Genomic DNA, 20,077 nt, shown 5'->3' with positions numbered 1-20,077 from the left:
TCACTACAATTAGAAAATTGCTTGACAAGGTTCAGATACTTCCAGAGTTAGGTAGTAAATGAAGATAATGTGAATTTAGATGCTCCAGCTTGAGTTTGTGTTTAGATAAAATAGAGGTAGTGTTTAGACCAACTAGAACAGCCCTCTCCAGTTGTGTCTATTTTGAGCAGGGAGGGGTTGGACTAGGTGATGTCTAGAGACCCCTTCCAACTTCAGCTGTTCTGGTGCTCTCTGATACCCGTAGAAGGTGCTGTCCAGTTCAGCCAGCAGTGTGGAGGCATGGGGTTCCCTATTGCAGTTTCTTTCAGGAGAGCTCTCCAGGCAGCTGCTTGCAGCTTCTTTCACGTGTGTGGCAAATTTTGACTTGTTCATTCATCATTCAGGATATGTTCATACAGCTACTTGATGACCGAAGATTATTTTACTCTTTGTGTAACTACTTTTGCAGTCCATGTATCTCTCGAAGCACATTCTATCTGCTGGCTTTTTTTAAGCCTTGAGTGAGAGATTATATTTAATTTGCAGGCTTCTTTACTTGAAAGGGCCATGAAAGTCTCGGTTCTAGGAATCTGGAACTTTGAGGGGCATGATTTCTAAGTTAGGCTTTGGAACTTGTGAAAGCTCCTATGGCCAAATTGATGAGCAGTCTTTCTCCAAAGAAGATTCATCCCTTCTTCACCTTTTCCACTTACACCTAGTCAAGTCAAAAACTTCAGAAATTACTGTGAAGTTTTGTCTGATGAGCTTAACCATTGACAGTGACTAAACTATTTCTAGTACTCACCCTATAAAAAAGCCAAGGCAAAGTGTAGCAAGTCTATGTCATCTTCTCCACTTTGGACAAGCTAGGCTTGAAGACCCTCAAGGTTTATTGGCATTGATCTGCACCTGCAGACTGAGGTTGCCTCATACATCTTCTACATCTGTTTTTAATGCCTTCAAGTTTCCAAAGTTAGTATCATGTATTGCTGGAGAGAGAGAGGAAAAGCTCTGCCTGCTGCTGTACTCCTTGCTATGTCATCTCTGGTACGAGGAACCCTTCCACACTGCAGCTACTTCTGTAGCAGGCCGAGAATGGAGATGGTCCTTCTCTCCACAAATAAACCCCTCGGAGGCTGAAGATATTTCATGACAGGGTGGTAAAACAGAGAAGTCATTGTTACAGCTGAAATAATAATTGTGCATGCCCAATGGACTATTGGAGCCCTGATTAAATTCTCACGTTTTTCATGACTGTGACCTCGTCAGGTTTGTGTCCATGTTGTATTGTCCTTCTGCCCAGGCAGAGTATGAATGACAGTGTGTTGCAGGAAGCAGATAAACCTTTACGAGCTTTCTGAGAGGTTTTCCCCATTCAAAGAAGTCATTCCCTGACAAGTGCTTCAATACCACAGTGTTGATCTGCATTAGAGAGTGGCTAACATTGCCTTCCAAAGCTGCTTGAGAACATCAGACCATTTTCACGTCTCAGACATTTGGAGCCTCTTTTTTCTTTTGTAACTTTTGAGAAAATCTTTAAAGCAGAAAGTTTAACATTACTCTTTTTTAACAGAAGTAATAATACATTCAAAAATGTATGTGAAATACTACTTTAAGATATGTTTGTGCAGATTACTTAGATTTTAAACAGTTGTAGTGGTAGTAGTTTCGAATTTAAGCAGAAAAAAAAAAAGATTATGGTTTGTAGAATATAATGTGCATATTTTTGGGAATGCTCCAAAAAATTATTTTGTTTTACTGTGCATACCAGACTACGTTACTGGCAACAGCTCGTGTGTGTGTGTGTGTGTGTGTGTGTGTGTGTGTGTGTGTGTGAATGACTTCAGCACCTCTTATGTCTTTTTACAGGGAATAGAAGATCACAACCTTTTAGCAGGACATCTTGCCATGTTTACTGGTGATTTCAATCTGGCTCAGGATTTATATCTGGCATCCACGTGTCCTATTGCAGCACTTGAGGTATTCATTCCAAACGTCTAAAATTTTTTTGTGCTGTTCTTTTTCTGTACCTCAGTGCTGAATTATCATTTGCCTTCTGGTAGTTCTGCTCTTTTGTGGCTTCATTCTTGCCATCCTATGAATGAGAGCCTTTCTTTTCAGATTAATATATCTCTGAAATTGTCTGAATCCTTCTAGAATGCTAGCTTTATATTGAGAATAATGTAATGTTGCTCTTTGTTACTGTACTTTATTAACAGATGCGAAGAGACTTGCAACACTGGGACAGTGCCCTTCAGCTGGCCAAGCGCTTGGCCCCGGAGCAAATCCCTTTCATCTCAAAGGAATACGCAGTGCAGCTTGAGTTCACGTGAGTTCTGTAAGGCTGCAGTGCAAGCATGGCAGACCAAGGATCATGCTCCTTCAGAGAACACAGAATTCAGATGCTTTATCCAATTGCATTGCTGGAATGAGTTCTGTGAGAAACACAGAATCACAGAATCACAGAATATTTAAGGTTGGAAGGGACCTCTAGAGATCATCCAGTCCAACCTTCCTGCTCAAGCAGGCATACCTACAGCATGTGGCACAGGGTGGCATCCAGGCGGGTTTTGAAGACCTCCAGAGAAGGAGACTCCACAACCTCCCTGGCCAGCCTGTTCCACTGCTCTGTCACCCTAACAGTAAAGAAGTTCCTCCTCACCTGGAGACGGAACTTCCTGTGCTCCAGCTTGTGGCCATTACCCCTCGTCCTATCGCTGGCCACCAGTGAAAACAGCCTGTCCCCTTCCTCCCTGCATTCTCCCTTCCTGAACTTATACATATTAATCATATCCCCTCTCAGCCTTCTCTTCTCCAGAGAAAACAGGCCCAGCTCACTCAGCCTCTCTTCATACGAGAGATGTTCCATTCCCTTAATCATCCTGGTTGCCCTTCTCTGGACCCTCTCGAGAAGCTCCACGTCCCTCTTATACTGGGGAGCCCAGAACTGCACACAGTGAGCACTTGCAGTTTGGTGTAATGTCCTTTGGAAAGGGAAAAATTCTGTCAGTACCTCCTGCTTGAGCAGCGGGGTTGGACTAGATGATCTCCAGAGGTCCCTTCCAACCTTGACCATACTGTGATTCTGTGATCTCAAGTAAGACAGTTGTTGATAACGGAAAAGAGAGAACTGAGGCAGTTGGTGCAATGTGACCATCTGTGACTTGAGTTCTGAATTTACTTAAGGAAAAAAAAAATTCATTTTTATATCACAAAAGACGTAAATAGCATTAGAAAGTTAGTTTATTTTCCAGCAAATTATGTGGAAGTATAGATGAAATTCCTGAAGCGTATTGTGCACATAGTCTTGTACACACAGATATTATGGCCATAGACAGACTCTTTGCCTGTATTCCTGGGTTTATTTTGGTGTCAGTGTAAAGGAACTGAAGAGAGATGGATTGTGCCTTTGACTAATAGCTTGATAAAGTGCGTGGAAAATGCTCTAATGTACTGTGTAGCCTTAGATCCTGCCTATTTATACCTCGGTGTTTATGCCTAAAGCAGGACAGATATCTGTATAATCTGTCTCAAGGAGTAAGTGTTGCAGTAACCATCTCTTCCTTTTAAAAATGCTCTCCCATGTAATCTGTGGTTTTCTTGTAGGGGTGATTATGTGAATGCCCTGGCACATTATGAGAAGGGAATCACTGGGGACAATAAGGTAATGCCTTTTTAGTAATGATAGCAGGTGCACTCTCATACTGCACATAACAGCTTGTTTCAGGCTTATTTAATTTTTTTCCTTTTTTTTTTTTTGGATTTGGCTGTAAATCTTTGTGACTACTGCTTTGGTGAGGGTAGTCTTCAATGCACTTCCTTTTAATGTACAAAATGACACTTTTCCTAAGTGGCAAAGTAGTGTTGCCATTGTGTTATAATGGCATAATTAAAATCAAGTATTTATATCTTGAGTAACTTCATAAGAGGCACCTACAAACTTTATGGAAAATGCTGCCAGAATTGTTATAATAAGCCCTAATTAATACTTTTATTACTGATTGTTATCTACATAAAAACATGAAGGGACTGTGATAGAAAAAAAGACAGCATATTCAATTGGTCCTCCCTTATTCTGGCATTATCTCCACTAACACTTGAGTGATGTATATTAAAAAACAATTCAATGATAAAAATTAATCCAGACAATAGCATTTTCTTCTGAATTCAAGCCATTTGGCTGTATAAAATGTCAAAGTTCTTACTACCATTAAAAGAAATGAGACTGCAAGCAGGGTATTTCCTTCTTTTTCTCTGCTATCCTTTTTTTGGCGGGGGACGAGGGGAATAGGTGGGGAGAAAGAGGCAATTGTCATTGAGCTGTTAGAAAAAGCAGGTTCGTCTGCTCTGTGTTCGGTCTGGACTCTGTTTGTCTTGTAAGTCAAATGCAAAAAGGAAAGACCAGAGGTTAAGGCAAAAATTAAGCACATGATCAATAGGTAAAACACATGATGCTTCATGCTAAATAGTTCTTGTCCTTCATTTTGACTAGCAGCTGCAGTTAGACCAGAGTTTTTAGACAAGAATTGACTTAGTCCATTTTATCCTTTTGTTGACTTGTTTCAATGCTTGATTATCATGCCTTTGCAAACTGATATTTCTTACATGCAAGGTATAATTAGTGCTTTTCATTTGCTTGCCAGCACCAGGAACATGATGAAGCCTGCCTTGCTGGAGTAGCCCAAATGTCCATTCGAATGGGAGACATCCGTCGAGGGGTAAACCAGGCCATTAAGCATCCTAGCAGGGTACTAAAAAGAGACTGTGGAGCTATTCTGGAGAGCATGAAGGTACTCAGCAGAGCTGGTAAAGCTCATGCAGACTGTGTCACTTCTTTACGCTGCTGATGTGTAATTGTAACCTGCAAGTGACATTGTAATGGTTTCCAATATTGTAGCAATTCTCAGAAGCTGCTCAGCTGTATGAAAAGGGACAATATTATGACAAGGCAGCATCAGTATACATCCGGTGTAAAAACTGGTAAGTACAGGTTTCAGTGAAGTGATGTGTTTCTTGAGACTCAAGGCTTAGTGTAATGTCTTTGGAAAGGAAAAATTCTCTCAGTATCCCAAATGCTGCATGAATGTCATTTCATTAGTGTTAGAGTTCCCTCCCCTAAGCTTAAACCCCAACAACTTGCACTGATTTAAGTATAGCCATGCTGAAAATGAGAGGTGGTCCTCTTTTTGTTTGATTCTTGCATAATGTTTAAAGAGTCCTATAGGGTTGGTTTTTGTTGGGTTGGTTTTTGTTGGGTTTTTTTTTGTTTGTTTTTTAGTGTACTGGATGGAATAGTTTTATTTGTCTGTTTATTGTTCATTCAGTTTCTTCAGTTATGGAGTGTGTAACTGGGACTGATAATGCAGGCGATTGGAAGTGATTCTAAGTTGCTGATTCAAATGGAGTCTGTATCATGAGCAGTTGAAATAGTTGATAAAATGGTCAGTGTTTTTTAGTGAATTTGGTTATTGTAAACTTTCCAATGGAAAAGTGCAATTGCAGAGAGACTTATGGGACAAATTCTTGTCTAATTATATTTTATGTATTTTGCTACTGAGTACTGTTCAGAGCAGAGACGAGAACACAGACCTCTCTTCTCATGCAAACGCTTTAAAAATAAGGTTGGAGCACTAAGCTCGTTCTCCAAAAAAAAGTATTACCTCATTAAAGTGTATCAGTCTCATCAGCATGGACTAAGAAAAGACTTTACTCAATAGGCTAACCTGCTGATAATGAGAGTGGAAGGTGGAAGGTAGGAGGTACAAACTTCATTTGCCCAAGCAGCGGGAGGTTCAGGTCTCCTGTTGTCTTGGGCACTACTCTGTCTTTCTAGGCAAAAGTCTAGGTCAAAGTTTAGGCAATCACAGAGGTCAATGCAATTGAGCCTGTATGCGTATTCTTTTGTTAGGTTACAGTTTTAATGCTTTACTGCTTCTGTAGGTGAACTGGAGAACACTGGAGGCAAAAAGGGTCGGTCAGGCACTTGTTAATGCTCATATATCTTTCAACTCAGAAAACAAAAGTGGCCCTTCTTTACTTCTTTAAGCCTGTATGTTCCTGAACCAGGATATAATATCCAGTTCTTATATAGTGTGATATCAAAGCACATTCAAAATTTGTACCTTATGTTTAATTATTTGTAGCCTCTCTTTCATTCTTGTTATAAATATGCCTGCTTCACTGGAGAAGATTAAACCAGAAGTATTTATTAAATGACTGCTCTCATCTTTTCTAGGGCAAAAGTTGGTGAACTTCTTCCTCATGTTTCATCTCCAAAGATTCACCTGCAATATGCGAAGGCCAAAGAGGCAGATGGCAGGTGTGTCCAAGTGTTTATCTGTTGTATAAAGTACATTATTATCTCTGAAATGCATTATTATCCTTTTAAAATAAAAGATTTTAAAACATAAATGTTGCAAATAACATCCACTGTGAAAAGAGACTCTAAAATATGTAAATTTAAGGTGCTGTGTAGAATTTTTAAACATAATTCAAGGATCTACCATTAGTATCACAAATGTGTTTCTGATTTATTGTATACCCAATACAGTATTCCACTTAAAAGAATATTAAAGTTCAATTTACTTCTAAAGAATCCTTTCGTAAAGATGTGATTTTTAAAGTCATGCAATGTTGTAGAGGGGCATGTACAAGTTAGAGGAACTACTGTGGAACCCCTGTTTTGCAGGTACAAGGAAGCTGTGATTGCTTATGAGAATGCCAAGCAGTGGGACAGTGTGATCCGGCTCTATTTGGATCACCTTAACAATCCTGAAAAGGCCGTTAATATTGTGAGGGAAACACAGTCTCTTGATGGAGCTAAGATGGTGGCCAGGTAATAGTCATATTGTAAGGTTAAAAATCAGTAGCCTTGGAGTACTGCTAATCATGTTCCTGTTTTTGCCAGAGACTAAAATTGTACTCAGTACCGTAAATGGAATTACAATAAGAAGAGATCCCTTGTGAGTTTGTAGTGTGTATAATATTTCCTTGAATATATTCCTTATATCTCGCGGTGCATCTCAGTCCTGTGTTTGCCTTCTTCACTGTTTAGATATATGAAACATATTTTACCACTCTTAAACTATGATTACATTTTTATAAGTTACTGATTTTGGCAGCTGTGCCACGTGTTAATATTAATCACTGTGTTTTTATCATATTCTGTGACTTTCATGTTAACTTCTTTCAGGACCAATAATCTTAGTATTTCGGTGTTTTATTGCGCTTTCAGTTTATGGGGAAGCCAGAGTTTAAAAAGGCTGAAAGAGGACACACCGATTGAAGTCCGGGGGGATTACTGAAGTAGCAGACTCAGATGTAGACAGCTAAGCAAATATTGTGTTTTGTTTTTTAACCAATTAAAAATATATTAGCCTGAAGTTATAAGTTTAGAAAATCATAAAGTAGCCATGCTGTGTGGTCTATACTGAGTTAAATTTAGTAACCTTCTTAAAGTAATGAAGATATATACAATCATATCTATATGCCACAGAAATATACTATATTACTAAAACTTTTGCACTATTCATTATATTACTTAACTAAGGTATTAACTTGTTCATTCTGATTAGATTCTTTCTGCAGCTTGGTGACTATGGTTCTGCCATTCAGTTCCTGGTCATGTCCAAGTGCAATAATGAAGCCTTCACATTAGCTCAGCAGCACAACAAGATGGAGATTTATGCCGATATCATCAGTGAGTATTCCCATTGAGCAGTTTGCTTGGAATATGGGTGGTGGTGGTGATGGTGGTGGTGGGTGGGTTTTAGTGGGGTTTTATTTTGTTTTTGTTTCTTAATTGTTTTAGGCAAATTTGAAGTGATAAGGTAAGAGTTGGAACATTGTGTGTTTCCAGGCCCTTTCCATTTATTGTCTGTTTTTGGTCACCATTGGATGAGTGCTGTCCCGTGTGTAATTTTGACATTCTCTTCAACTCAGGTGTCTCCCAGGGCCCTCACTCTGTGTTGCTTTTAAATATTGCTTGTACTTTCTGTGTATCCCTGGAGGTAAAAGCAATTGTCTAGATGTTTTCTTTTTTCTTGTATCCATTGAATGATCCCATTCTGTGACCTTTATGTATTTAACATTTCTTTTCTGGGACTGAAAAATTTACTAGTGCCTTTTTCAATTTCATGCCATCTTTTCGCTTTCTCAAGGTTCAAGCTCTGTTATTACATGTATAAATCACTTGTCTTTCTTCTTTAAGGCCTTTCATGGCCTCTTGTCTGAGTAAGAAGCAAAAAGGAAGTTTTACTGAGAAGCTGATTTTTACCTCAAGTCCTCAAGTCAGCCAGTGGCAGCTTGTCGATTTGCCCGGACTTTGTGTTCTTCTCCTGTGTCACCCTTCTTTGTGGAAGCAGTTCCACATAAGTACCTTGCGATTAGCTCATATCTTCACTTAATGCCTCCCTTTAAAAATGTATTCTTCCATGATAGCCTTAAAAACTTGGCAGCAGTTAGCTTGCAAATACGCTGTTACAGCTGCTCATCAAGGTGACTGGGAGTCTCTTGTTTCCCTATACATTCCTCCTCCCCAAGGCTCCATATATACTTAAGTAGAAATTAGCAGGGGAAAAGGGGAAGGCTTTAGTTTTGGAGGAGTGACTGTGTTTTAGGTGCATACAATAAAATGGAGTCTTGGTTAGAAGATGAAATAGCATCTCATGCTAACATAGTTATGTCACTTCTGATAATCATACGCTGTGCAATGCAAACATATTGTGAAGCTGTGAAAATAATTCAGATGATAATCTCATCATCTTCTGCAGAATTCCACTTTCCTGTTTTACTGTTGCCAAGGCATAACGAGTTTGGAAGTCATTCATTGGTCAGGTCATGGTTGTGCCATTTTAGCGTGTCTGTTAAAAATCAGAAATCCTATTACAGTGTAAAACCTATGCAAACAAAATATTTCACTCCATTATTAGCTTTAAATGTCTGACATTCAGTATTTGATTAAATGGGCAAAAAACATTTAGGGGGTAATTTCAGTCCAGGTGGTTTTGGTCCCCTGTAAATGTCAATAAAAAAAAAAAAAAAGGATATGGCATTTCTTGGGTAAGGTCTTTATAAGAATACTGTGCTTTCCTTATGTGTCTGTTGCAGGTTCTGAGAACACTACTAATGAAGATTATCAGAGCATTGCTTTATATTTTGAAGGAGAAAAGAAACATTTTCAGGCAGGAAAATTTTTCTTGCTGTGTGGCCAATATGCACGGGTTAGTACTTAAATAATAAAACAATGGTATTTCAAAGTTGAAAATATAGTACTTCAAAATCAGAAAAAAAATCACAGGATATTTGTTGCCTGCCTTCACTGATAACATACTATAAAAAAAAAAGTTTAACAAAGCTAAGCAAAGTATTTATAAGCAAAGTAATTATATATTTATAATTGTACACATTGTACTCTCTGACTTAAACTATCAGGCATATAACTCTTTTTCATCGCAGCAGAGTCTCTAAGTGTTCAAAGACATACTGTTCTGTATGAATCTATTAATTACATGAAAATAAAAGGAGAATTTAAATTTTATTTGCCTGACCAGTGCTCCATTGCTGAATTGTTCTGCATTTATTAAATACTGTAGCATATTTTAACTTTAACCTTTTTATAAAAGCAAGTATGTAAATGCACACAATTCTTTCAGTTAATCGTTAAGAGCTTGTTAGCTGATGCTTAACTAAGTGTTCATCATCTTCATACTAGGCACATGCTTAAAATTATTTCTGATTTTTGTAAATTACACCTGTCACTGTAAGGAAGGAGGTGACAACTCCTTCACCTGGACCTGAGGAGGGTTCCAGTGCCCCACTAATCACTCTGTGTACCCTGTATAGCTCTGAACATCCTTCACAGTTAGATGGAAAACACGTGCCAAGATTTGGCAAGGAATGGTCAGTTCTTTCTTGCAACAGTTTCTATCAGAGCAGCTGCTACCTATGTAGCATGATTATCCTTAATGCCATAAAATACAGGCATAAGTATCCATGGTGCTTTTCTGTTGAAAGACAGAGGAATAATCTGGTGGACAAACCTCTTTTGTCTCAGTTTTAACTCAGCTTTTGTTTCATTTTAGGCATTGAAGCACTTTCTGAAAAGTCCAAGCACAGAAGATAACTTGGCTATAGAAATGGCAATTGAAACAGTAAGAAACTTTACACAAAAAAATCATCTTATCAAGAAGCCTTTGTGTGTTGTGGCACTGTCCTAGTGTCACCAAGAGTGATTGGACAGAGAGCAAACAGAAGGGAAAATCATTCAGTAAAGATATGAGCTAAATGTAAAACCCCTAAAATAACTGGCAGCAGAGGGAAAAATGCTTTCAGCCTCCAGAGGAGCGTTTATGACTCCCTTCAGACTTTCATGATTGTGTCAGCTGTGTGAATTAGGATTTCCTTATGCAGCAATGCATAATAATAATGCAGTTCATGGCATTTCAGCAGTGCTGCTGCTGCGCGCTGTGGTGAGAGAGGTCCATGCACTTCCATTCACTCTTTCTGGCAGCCTCCACTATCAGAAGATCAGCCTTACTAACCCCTTTTGATTTATATCAGTTGCACCCGTTTTTTCCAGCCCTATAAAATAATCTTTGTTTAGACTTTAGCTCAGTTGCCCACGGCCTCCGAAGCGCTGGCATCCTCAGGCCGGACTCTGCGTAGGGCCGGGATAGCCGCTCCTGAGGCCTTCCACCTCGGACAGGCCTGTAAGACTGAGGAGGTGGCTGAGGAGCCTCACGCTGTCCCCTGCGGCCAGACCTAAGCCCAGATTGTGACACCAGAGGCTGAGATAAACCCGAGGGCCATTGCTGCAAGTGAGCCGCATCTGTGGGTGCTCCCAGAATCCCAGCATCTCAGTCACGTTGTTAAAGTGTCTCCCAGCTGTGGCTCTGCTGCAGGGAATATCCAGCTGGGACGCAGGCTGCCGGCTTGATGGTGGCAGTGGAGCCTCCCTGGCCCTGAAGCAGCAATGCAGCTCATGCTGATAAAGGCTTCCTTATTTATAACCCCCAAACATAAACAAAATATATTAGAAAATAAACTTCATGCTTCATGCCAGATCTGATAAACCAAGTAACCATCTGATTTGACCGTACAAACCCAATAAATTTATGGTTAAAATATAGTTTATATATAAAATCTATTTTCAGAGATTTTATAAAAAGCTTTCTTATGACCTCCTTCATGATATGCCTTTTGTCTTTAATAGGTGGGACAGGCAAAAGATGAAGCCCTAACAAATCAGCTGATAGATTTTCTTATGGGAGAGAGTGATGGCATGCCCAAGGTACCGTATTTTTACCACTGTTGTTGTGTCATGTTTCTGTGCTGCAAGAGCTTTTGGGTTCCTTTTATCTTAACATTTTCAGTGGACACAGATTGTTTTTTAGCTGGCTTTCATTAAGGAATAAGGCTTATATAATCGCTGTATCCGTGACCTGAGAGTAAATAGTCATGTACAAAATGATAGGTCTGGAATAGTAAGTTCTGCTCTCTTGAGAGAAGTAAGGTTTGGTAACAAGGAAGAAAGCATGATCTTGGTACAGTAATGTTATTTTACCCTTAATATTATGGTTGTGTTTTTTGATTGTGTTGTGAAATGAAAAATTCTGGTTTTCTTATTTCTCTGCAGTGCTTGGAGGTTAAGAATTTGATGTTCTGGACTTTAGGTACAGCGCTAGACACTCGGCTGCCAAGACAACATTTCTTTTAGATATTTTTTTAAACCTTTAAGTATTTAGTATATTTTCATTATTTACCTCTTTTTACTTATCTGTGATTTGAAATTTGAATCATAGTAGAATTACGAGAGAAAGACAATAATGAAGCAAACTGCAGGAAACCAGAAGACAATTAAGCTGTTAGAGCTGCTAGAGGAAAGATCTGTCCCTAAAAAACAATCTGTATAAGGAAAAACAAATTCATAAATGTGCTGGAAGGTGGATACACACAAACAGCCCTGTCACATCCTGCCTTTCCTGATAGTTGACAGTGAGGCCCAGCCAGCTGGTTGCCAACAGAAGTGGGCAGGACTGGAGAGGGGAAGTGTCCTACGGTATGAGCCCCTTAAGTGAAGTGGGTCTAAAGATTTTAGAAAACATGCAGGGATTGTGAGCACCATAACTGCTGTATTTAACATTGTTTTTCACTTGAACGTAGAGCTTTGTTTTCCCTGTTTAAAAGCTCTCTCCTGTTCTTCTGAATGCTTTAACCCAATCTGCCATAGTCTCTCTCAGTGAGTAACATAATTTTACTTCATCGACTCATACTTGTTTGTTTGAAAATCAACGCACGTTTATTTTCATGAATAAATATGAAATATTTTCATATAAAGCAAATAGGGCTGTTTTTAGAAAGTAGCAGCTTGTATGTGGTAGTCATTTTATAAAGCTCGAAGTAAGAGTGAACTTAAAGTAGTGCTGCAGCAGAAACTTGCTAATCCCCTCAGCACTGACGGCTCAGACCAGAGACACCCCACAGCAGCCTGCTGCTTCTGCCCCTTTGCAGCAAAAATCATAGGGCATTTTAATGATGCACCATATCATCCAAACTGTAGTAATGAGCAAAGTTTGGCTACGCTGTTTTCTGGCTAATAATAGACTGTTTCTTACAGGTGTTGTTATACAGAATACTGTGTTAGTTAAAGTTGACACAGAAAAGCTATCACAGTTTTCTTAATTTATGTTTTGTCTCATTTTTTTTCCACGTGTTCAGCAAGGTTCTGCTGTCTTATATGTGCACTTGCTAAGTACAGGTGTTCCAAAAAAAAAAAAAAAACAAACGCAAAATGATTGCTATCTAAAATTAAGATCAGTTACATTACAATAAACAAATTTTCGTAAGGCTTTAAGAAATGTGTTTTCAGTTGAAAAAATCTGTATTTATTGCTTTAAAATGCTTAATCTTTCTTGCTTTTAAAATACAAATCCGACTTAAAGAACACAAAACTAGAACATAGGACACTTTTTCTTAAATGCCTTCTATTTTGGTAATGATTTCTACCCACAGCTACCACAAAAGCCACCTGCTTAGGCGTACTCTTTGCGGGTGAAGTAACGTGCTGGCAAATGCTGTTTGCTGGATGGGTCCTGGGCCACGCTGCTCCTTGCTGTGGAGCAAGAGCAGGGCAGGGAGCCGCGGTGGGGAAGGAACCGGCCGCTTTGCACAACAGGCCTATGAAGGCACCTGTGGCTTTTTTTTTTCTCTAATTTACCTATAGTTAAGTCAGAGCCATACCATTATATACAGTGCATTGGACTAATTTGGTCTTGCTTAACCAGCTAACAGATTGCCACGTCCAGCCATTTTTGTAATTGATTCCCTTTTACAAATCACTACTAAAGATATGAAACGATGGCCCTAGCATGGATTTTCTTTCCACTTAAGGCTGCTTATGATAAAAAGAAGCCATCACCCCGTGTTTTGTATTTCGGTCACAGTCTCAGTGATGTCACTGTTTAGCTCCCTGTTGAGGACTCTTTCAAAATTCTTCCAAAAATCCAATTCTCATGCTTTTCTACAATACTGCCATCTTGATTTTAGAGTTTGTTTTGAATTATTTTGCTGACTCGATGTTGAACGAAGCTGTTGGACTGCCAGCTCTTAGATAATCCATCTGTTCCCTTCTTCATTCTAGAGTCTTGCAGTACATCAATAATTCTGCATAGGGCAGGTTGGCCGGGCCACTTGCTGGGAGGAGAGTGGTGTTGGGCTGAAGTCATCAAGGGCGCAGCCGTGTGGATTTGATTGCTGTTAATTACTTTTGTCTTATTAAGGATGCCAAGTACCTGTTCCGCTTATACATGGCACTGAAGCAATACAGAGAAGCTGCCAGAACTGCTATAATCATTGCCCGGGAGGAGCAGTGCTCAGGTGAGTCTCTTGGCGGGTTTTGTTTGTTTGTTTTCAGTTTTTTTTCTGATATATATATGTGTATATATCTGATATATACTTGACACTGCTTCCTTTTGGATACTGTTATTTATATAGATTTGTGCCTCTAAAACGCTTCTCAGCCTTAGAAAAACCTTGGTTTGCAAGTGTATAAATTTTAATTATGCTTAAGTTTGAAGTGGCTTTTGTGAAGAGTTGTTTGGTGTGAAGGCTTTTTATGAAGACTGTTGTTGACTGTTTTTAAAGGAAAAAAAAAGATGATTGTGGAAAATACAATTTTACTTTTCTATATAACAGAGTTTTGCCTCTTAAGAGTACTGTGAAATGCAGTTTCCAGTGGGATACTGATGTTCTAGTCAGCACATATTAAATTCTTGATAGAAATGTGCACAGGAGATTATTTTGTTGCATTATCAGCCTTTCTCAAGCCTTGTTCACCCACTTAATAGGTAACCAATGGTAGCGAAAAAAAGCATTAGGAAGGAATGAGGCTTGAAGCAAAATAGCTACCCCCATCATTAGCAGCTCTGTAGCCACAGCAACAGCCCTACTGGAACACTCCTTTCTTTTCATTTCACATAAATTAAGAAAAATAGCTCCAAAGAAAAGCTACCGGCCTGGGGACCACGAGGACGGTCGTGGTCTGGCCAGTTAACATCTAGTCAATGTTCTTGGCTGTGGGCTAAGGGGGAGCATCGATCTCTCAGACCCGTGATAAGCAAGAGCTCAACCCAGCAAGGAATAATGTAGCTATTTGTGCTCATTTCTTAAGGCAGATGTAAAGTTTCAAGGGTTTAATTATTCACTAGTTTCTTTCTTTGAATCTTAGAACATGCAGCTGAAATACAGTATTACATTTTTGATATTTTCCCATAGTACAGATGTGTTCTACAGTATTTAAGGACTAAAAGAACTATATTTTCTCACTAAAATCACCAGTAACTGGTGACTGAACAACAGAAGCTGTTGCCCAAGCAGGGTTGGCTTCGGAGTCTCCCGTCTTCTCCCAGGAGCTCTGCACTTGTCCTCTGAATTCTCTTCCACCTGCCTCCAGCTGCAGAGTGTGACCGACTTCTGCATCCTCTTAGTAGTGCAAAAGTCACAAACAAAAAGTATGTTGCAGTAGGCTGATGATACTAAACACTGTTTGTTTTGGTGACAAATTCAGCTGCATGGATAATTTAATGAAACCCCAGGGTTTCTGGACCATTTCTGATAGTAACCCTGAAGCTGTATCATCCAGTGACTTATGCCAAAGGAAAATTGGAATTTAATAGTCCATGTTGTTTATTTTTAAGGAAATTACCGGAATGCCCATGATGTGCTTTTCAGTATGTATTCAGAATTAAAGGCCCAGAAGATAAAAATTCCTTCTGAGATGGCTACAAACCTCATGATTCTACACAGCTATATTTTGGTGAAGGTAATGAATTCAGACACTGAAGTTACATAAATGTTGCAGAGTGTGATTTATTTAAGAGTGTGTGTGTGTGTGGATAGATAGATAAAATATGTGTGTGTACACACACACACACACATATATATATATATGGCTGATGGTCTATATTCACAAATAATTTTGGGCAATCAGTTTTATTATACAGTCCAAGGCTGCACTAACAGTGCACCTCAGGAGAACAGGCCACATATTTTGGTTATTATTTCTACCTCTTTGATGGGCATATTCTCTTATAGCTGCTGAATCATTAAGGCTACCCTCTGGCTTTGTTTCTTTTGCATTCTTGCTTACAAAAATGTTCTGCTTCCCACGCTGCTATTCATGAAGCAGCAGCTCCCTGCCCTTCTCTAGATGAAACTAAGCCAGAATGCCCCTACGGTTTGTGTGAGCTAACGGGTGGCCCTTCGCAGCTCGCAGGGAAGCCGGCAGCCAGGGTGATGCAGTTATTGCCTTCCAGGCTCACGTGAAACGGGGCGATCACATGAAGGGAGCGCGGATGCTTATTCGTGTGGCCAACAACATCAGCAAGTTCCCAGCACGTAAGCCCGGCCCAGCCAGTGCCCAAATCGGGGCACTGAAGAGGCCCCGGCCTGCCCCCGGCCTGCGCGGGATCCTGCCCCTTCCCTGGAGCAGAGCCCCGTTCCCGGCCTGTCTGCTCCGAGGCTTTGCACAGGGATCCTGGTAAATAACGTTGCTGCTGTTTTAATCTGTTGCAGATATTGTCCCAATCTTGACTTCGGCAGTTATAGAGTGTCACAGAGCAGGACTGAAAAACTCGGCCTTCAGTTTTGCTGCTATGTTGATGAGACCTGAGTATCGTAACAAAATCGATCTTAAATACAAAAAGAAAATTGAAGCCATGGTCAGGTGAGCACTGTTAAGTCGCTGATACCAGCAAATGTACACAGTATTATGGCTTTATTAATAATTTAGTTTTGTTCATAAAACCTACTGGCTTTAACTTATTTTCATGCTATTTCACCGTCTCATAGTTGGAGGCCTAAGAATGCTTCTTTACTTATCATAGACTCACAGAATCACTAAGGTCAGAAGGGCCCTTTAGAGGGCATCTTGTCCAACCCTCTGCATACACAGGGTATTGATTATTAAAGCCTTTTCTGGGTGGATATGATTTATCCTAAATACATGTGCATGCAGCCTTCCCTTCTATGTGAATGCAAGATCAGGAACTGTTAAAAACTTTAAAGTGCTGATACAGCTTTAAAGGGCTTGTATGAGTTCAAATCAAATGGAAAATGGCCCTGTTCTTACCTCACATGAGGAAGAATAGATGACAGTTACAGGGAAATATGAACTGGAAAACATGCAAATACCTCATCATCTACTCTGTATCTTTATTCAAGTTCAAAGAGTTTGGGTTTTGCCTCATCTTTTTATTTTATTTCTAGGCGTCCAGACACATCAGAGGTGGAAGAGCCAACAACCTCCTGTCCCTATTGTGCCTTCCTGCTCCCGGAGTGTGAGCTCTTGTGCCCGGGCTGCAAGAACAGCCTCCCCTACTGCATCGCAACGGTGAGCGGGCCGGGCGGCTGCCGCAGCGGCACCGGCAGCACAGACCCTTCCCTTCTCCCTAAAACCCAGTCCATCCGAAGAGCCAGGGCAGGGGGAGCACGAGGAGGGGAGGCAGCTGCCGCTGCCTTCCCCGCCGCCCGCCTCAGGGAGCTCGTAGTTGCGCTGATGCATTGAGTTGTCATGCGACTGTTACAGAAACATTTCCTTAAGGAGAAAACAAAGGTTACCATTAATTTCTTTATTAAAACTAAAGAATCTGTCTTACAAAAAATAATCTTACAAGGAATTTTGTGTCTCAGCATTGGCTTAACACATGACCAATGCCTTTTGCAAGTATTATCTCAAGGAAACTAACCAAGGCTTCTAGATAGGAAATTTCATAAGCCAACTGTCCTGTACATCCTCATCTATATATCACATTAAATTTAGGTTTTGCCTTGGTCATAGTCCATTTACATCTCACCCACACCTGTACAATCGGTACACCTGTGGCAGGTTTACCTGTATCCTAGCCCTGTCAGTGTCCAAGCAAGTTTAATGCCCAGTATCTTACCAGAAGTTACATCTCTGAAGTGGGTTCCAGGCTCTGATGTAGCAGTGAGAAGGTACCTATGAATTACCTCGCATCAGGAGCAAGTCCCTGTTACTTCTGTGACACCCTGGTCGGCCCAGTAACCACCCCCGAAATGAGGGACTCTCCTGTGCGGTTCCGGAGGGCACTCGGACCAGGAGCTGCAGGCAGTGTCTGGGATCCATCAGCGGTTCCAGGAGCACAGGATGCAGCCTGGGCACTGCGGGAGCCTTTCTGAAATCCGTAACATCCATCCAGCACACACTGCAGGTTGCTTTATAGGTGCCATTACAAAATTGCTAAACTAGAATAATTTCAGAAGCAGTAACACTGTATTTTTTAAGCAAATCATAAAGAAAAAAACTGCACTTCATCTCAAGCTCCTTTTCTGATCTGAGTCCTGGTTGTGATAATGCAAACACTATTACTGGGATTTTCTTAGTTCCTCAAGAGCTCTTCTTTGTTGCCAAGACTTTTGCAACGAAACCAACACAAACTAGGCTGCCTGGGCCCTAAGGCAGCACCTTCCCTGTAATCACCTGCAGCTTTTGTCTCCAGGGTCGGCACATGGTACGGGACGACTGGACAGTCTGCCCACACTGCGACTTTCCCGCCCTCTATTCAGAGCTCAAAGCGTAAGTTGGGATTTTCATTTTCTCCTTTGTGGTGCAGCACATCCATGGCCACAAAGCGGGAGCAGACCTTGTTCCACAGGGTACTAAGCAACATGCAATAGAGCCAGGGAGAAAGAACTCCTAGTTCCAGCTAACCAGCTCAGAGGGATGCTTTGAGGGAGATCAGGCAGTGTCCCAGAGAAGAAATTCAGCTGTAGGTGCAACGCTCCAACAGCAGAAACCGAACCAAAGGACAGGGGCTGGTTCCTGCAGGACCAGGCACTGACAGGACTTGGCAAAACACGCCAAGAACAGCCACCCCGCGTACACACAGTACTTGGGTTCCTGCTAGAGAAGCAGTAACTGCTTGTCCCTGTTGTTACCCACAGGACAGGGGGACTGGACACATCTGTTCAGATCAGGAACTGCTGCTGCCAGGAACGAACCTCCAAGTGTTGGGCAGTTTCCAGCCCAAGCCACTCTGGCTACTTGGCAATTTTTCCCTTAACTCCATGCAAACAGCAGCAGCCTTCCTGGTGTGGTATCAGTTGTCAGCTATTCAAAAATAAACATGGGAAGAGAAAGGAAAAAAAAAAAAACAACCCCACAACCTCAGGACCCTTTCCCCGTTTTGACGTGCAGTGACGGCCCTCACCAAGTTGCCCCAAACAGGCTCCCCTCCAAAGCCCAGCTAGGAGCAGCTGCTGCTCTGCTCTAGGCCCGGTAGGTCACACAGGTCAGAGCTCTGCTCCCTGCTTTCGGCATCAGGCCCACACATCTGTTTGAAATGTCTGTCTGTTAAATTATAATTCAACTAATCAAACTTCTCTTAAATAGCATGTTACAGAGTGAAAACATATGTCCAATGTGCTCTGAAAGGATTGACGTTGGTCATCTTGAGAAAATAAGTGACTGCACACAATACCTCAAACCAGAAGTGGACCACTAAGTTCAGGTATGGGCTGCAGCTTCCTCTGGCACAGGGCCCATTTCCAGAACATATTTGAAAGGACTCTGAACAGAAATTTCTCCCAACATAGGAAGCTCACTGCTTAAGAATTCAGATGATGGCCTCATTCAGCTTCTATCTTCCCTCTGTTTTATAGATAGATACAGATATAGATAGTTCTCGGGCAAGTCCTGTGGGTGGCCCACCTCAAACCATCTCGCTTCCAGGACGGTGTCACACATCTGCATTCCGCACTACTCTGTTTTGGAACATCCAGGCCCTTCTCCAGTGCGGGCTCTGCTTCCAGCAGCACAAGCAGCACAAGCAGCACTGTGAATTCAGAGCCTGCTGAATGTTCAGAAACTATCACAGGACAACAGGAACACACTGGCTTGGAATACTCCTATCCCAAAGAACAAGGCCTCTTTGCTCCGGCATCAGTTCTGTAGAGTGGTAACTACCACAGCAACCTTAAAGTATTTCTTCTGCTAAAACAGCATTTAATGTGGAACATATACTGTGAAGTGGAACGTGACATCAGAGCCCTATGAAACTCCACATTCCAGAAACGCCTTTCCCTGCTCCCAAGAGAAGATATTAATTTGCTATCACACTTTCTTTTGAGAAGTAAGTAACTGTTTCTGTTTCTTTCAGAACTGCATGGCTGGCTGGTGCTGAGCAGGGCTGGGGAAGGCTGTTCCGCTGCACTACAGCTCTTTGTGCCAGGAAGATTCATTAACGACCATGTCACTTCTATTGTGAGATAATCTGTAAATACTTAACTTTTAACAAATTTTGTACTTTGTTCTAGTAATAAAACTGGTATTTTCTTTCTACTAAGCAAAGCTTATGTTTCATGTGCAAAGGCAAAGTAGGGAGCATTCTGTGTAAATCAGAGACTTTAATATAAACCATAGCCCCATTACACAGCTGGACAACAACTACCAACCTGAGCAAAAATGGCAGTATTTGTTTATTCAACATCAGCTCTGAGCTTTTATGAGTAATCTCCATTAAACCATTCTTAACCTTTAGGAATTTCCTTCCAGCTTTAAAAACAGAGCTCACAGCAGCAG

General features: G+C 40.9%; 1 protein-coding gene across 2 annotated transcripts in view; it reads left to right on the top strand.

Annotated features, from left to right (window-relative positions):
- The window catches only part of WDR19 (WD repeat domain 19), a 34,380-nt gene extending 14,588 nt beyond the window's left edge, over nucleotides 1–19,792 (top strand). For both annotated transcript variants that reach the window (XM_026037691.1, XM_026037692.1), the window contains exons 19-36: nucleotides 1,849–1,959; nucleotides 2,199–2,308; nucleotides 3,586–3,643; nucleotides 4,623–4,769; nucleotides 4,877–4,959; nucleotides 6,215–6,298; nucleotides 6,668–6,814; nucleotides 7,554–7,678; nucleotides 9,088–9,200; nucleotides 10,062–10,130; nucleotides 11,192–11,269; nucleotides 13,758–13,854; nucleotides 15,174–15,298; nucleotides 15,792–15,873; nucleotides 16,051–16,201; nucleotides 16,744–16,867; nucleotides 17,997–18,073; nucleotides 18,890–19,792. In XM_026037691.1, the coding sequence (XP_025893476.1) occupies nucleotides 1,849–1,959; nucleotides 2,199–2,308; nucleotides 3,586–3,643; nucleotides 4,623–4,769; nucleotides 4,877–4,959; nucleotides 6,215–6,298; nucleotides 6,668–6,814; nucleotides 7,554–7,678; nucleotides 9,088–9,200; nucleotides 10,062–10,130; nucleotides 11,192–11,269; nucleotides 13,758–13,854; nucleotides 15,174–15,298; nucleotides 15,792–15,873; nucleotides 16,051–16,201; nucleotides 16,744–16,867; nucleotides 17,997–18,073; nucleotides 18,890–19,001 (1,893 nt within the window). In that variant the 3' untranslated portion in view covers nucleotides 19,002–19,792. The remainder of the gene's footprint in view (nucleotides 1–1,848; nucleotides 1,960–2,198; nucleotides 2,309–3,585; nucleotides 3,644–4,622; nucleotides 4,770–4,876; nucleotides 4,960–6,214; nucleotides 6,299–6,667; nucleotides 6,815–7,553; nucleotides 7,679–9,087; nucleotides 9,201–10,061; nucleotides 10,131–11,191; nucleotides 11,270–13,757; nucleotides 13,855–15,173; nucleotides 15,299–15,791; nucleotides 15,874–16,050; nucleotides 16,202–16,743; nucleotides 16,868–17,996; nucleotides 18,074–18,889) is intronic.
- Nucleotides 19,793–20,077: the final 285 nt, after the last annotated feature.

This window comes from Nothoprocta perdicaria, unplaced genomic scaffold (genome assembly GCF_003342845.1).
Source record: "Nothoprocta perdicaria isolate Ctin4 unplaced genomic scaffold, notPer1 scaffold_2, whole genome shotgun sequence".
NCBI classification, from domain to species: domain Eukaryota; kingdom Metazoa; phylum Chordata; class Aves; order Tinamiformes; family Tinamidae; genus Nothoprocta; species Nothoprocta perdicaria.
Note: the sequence above shows the minus strand (reverse complement) of the source record. Positions and strands in the feature narration are given on the sequence as shown.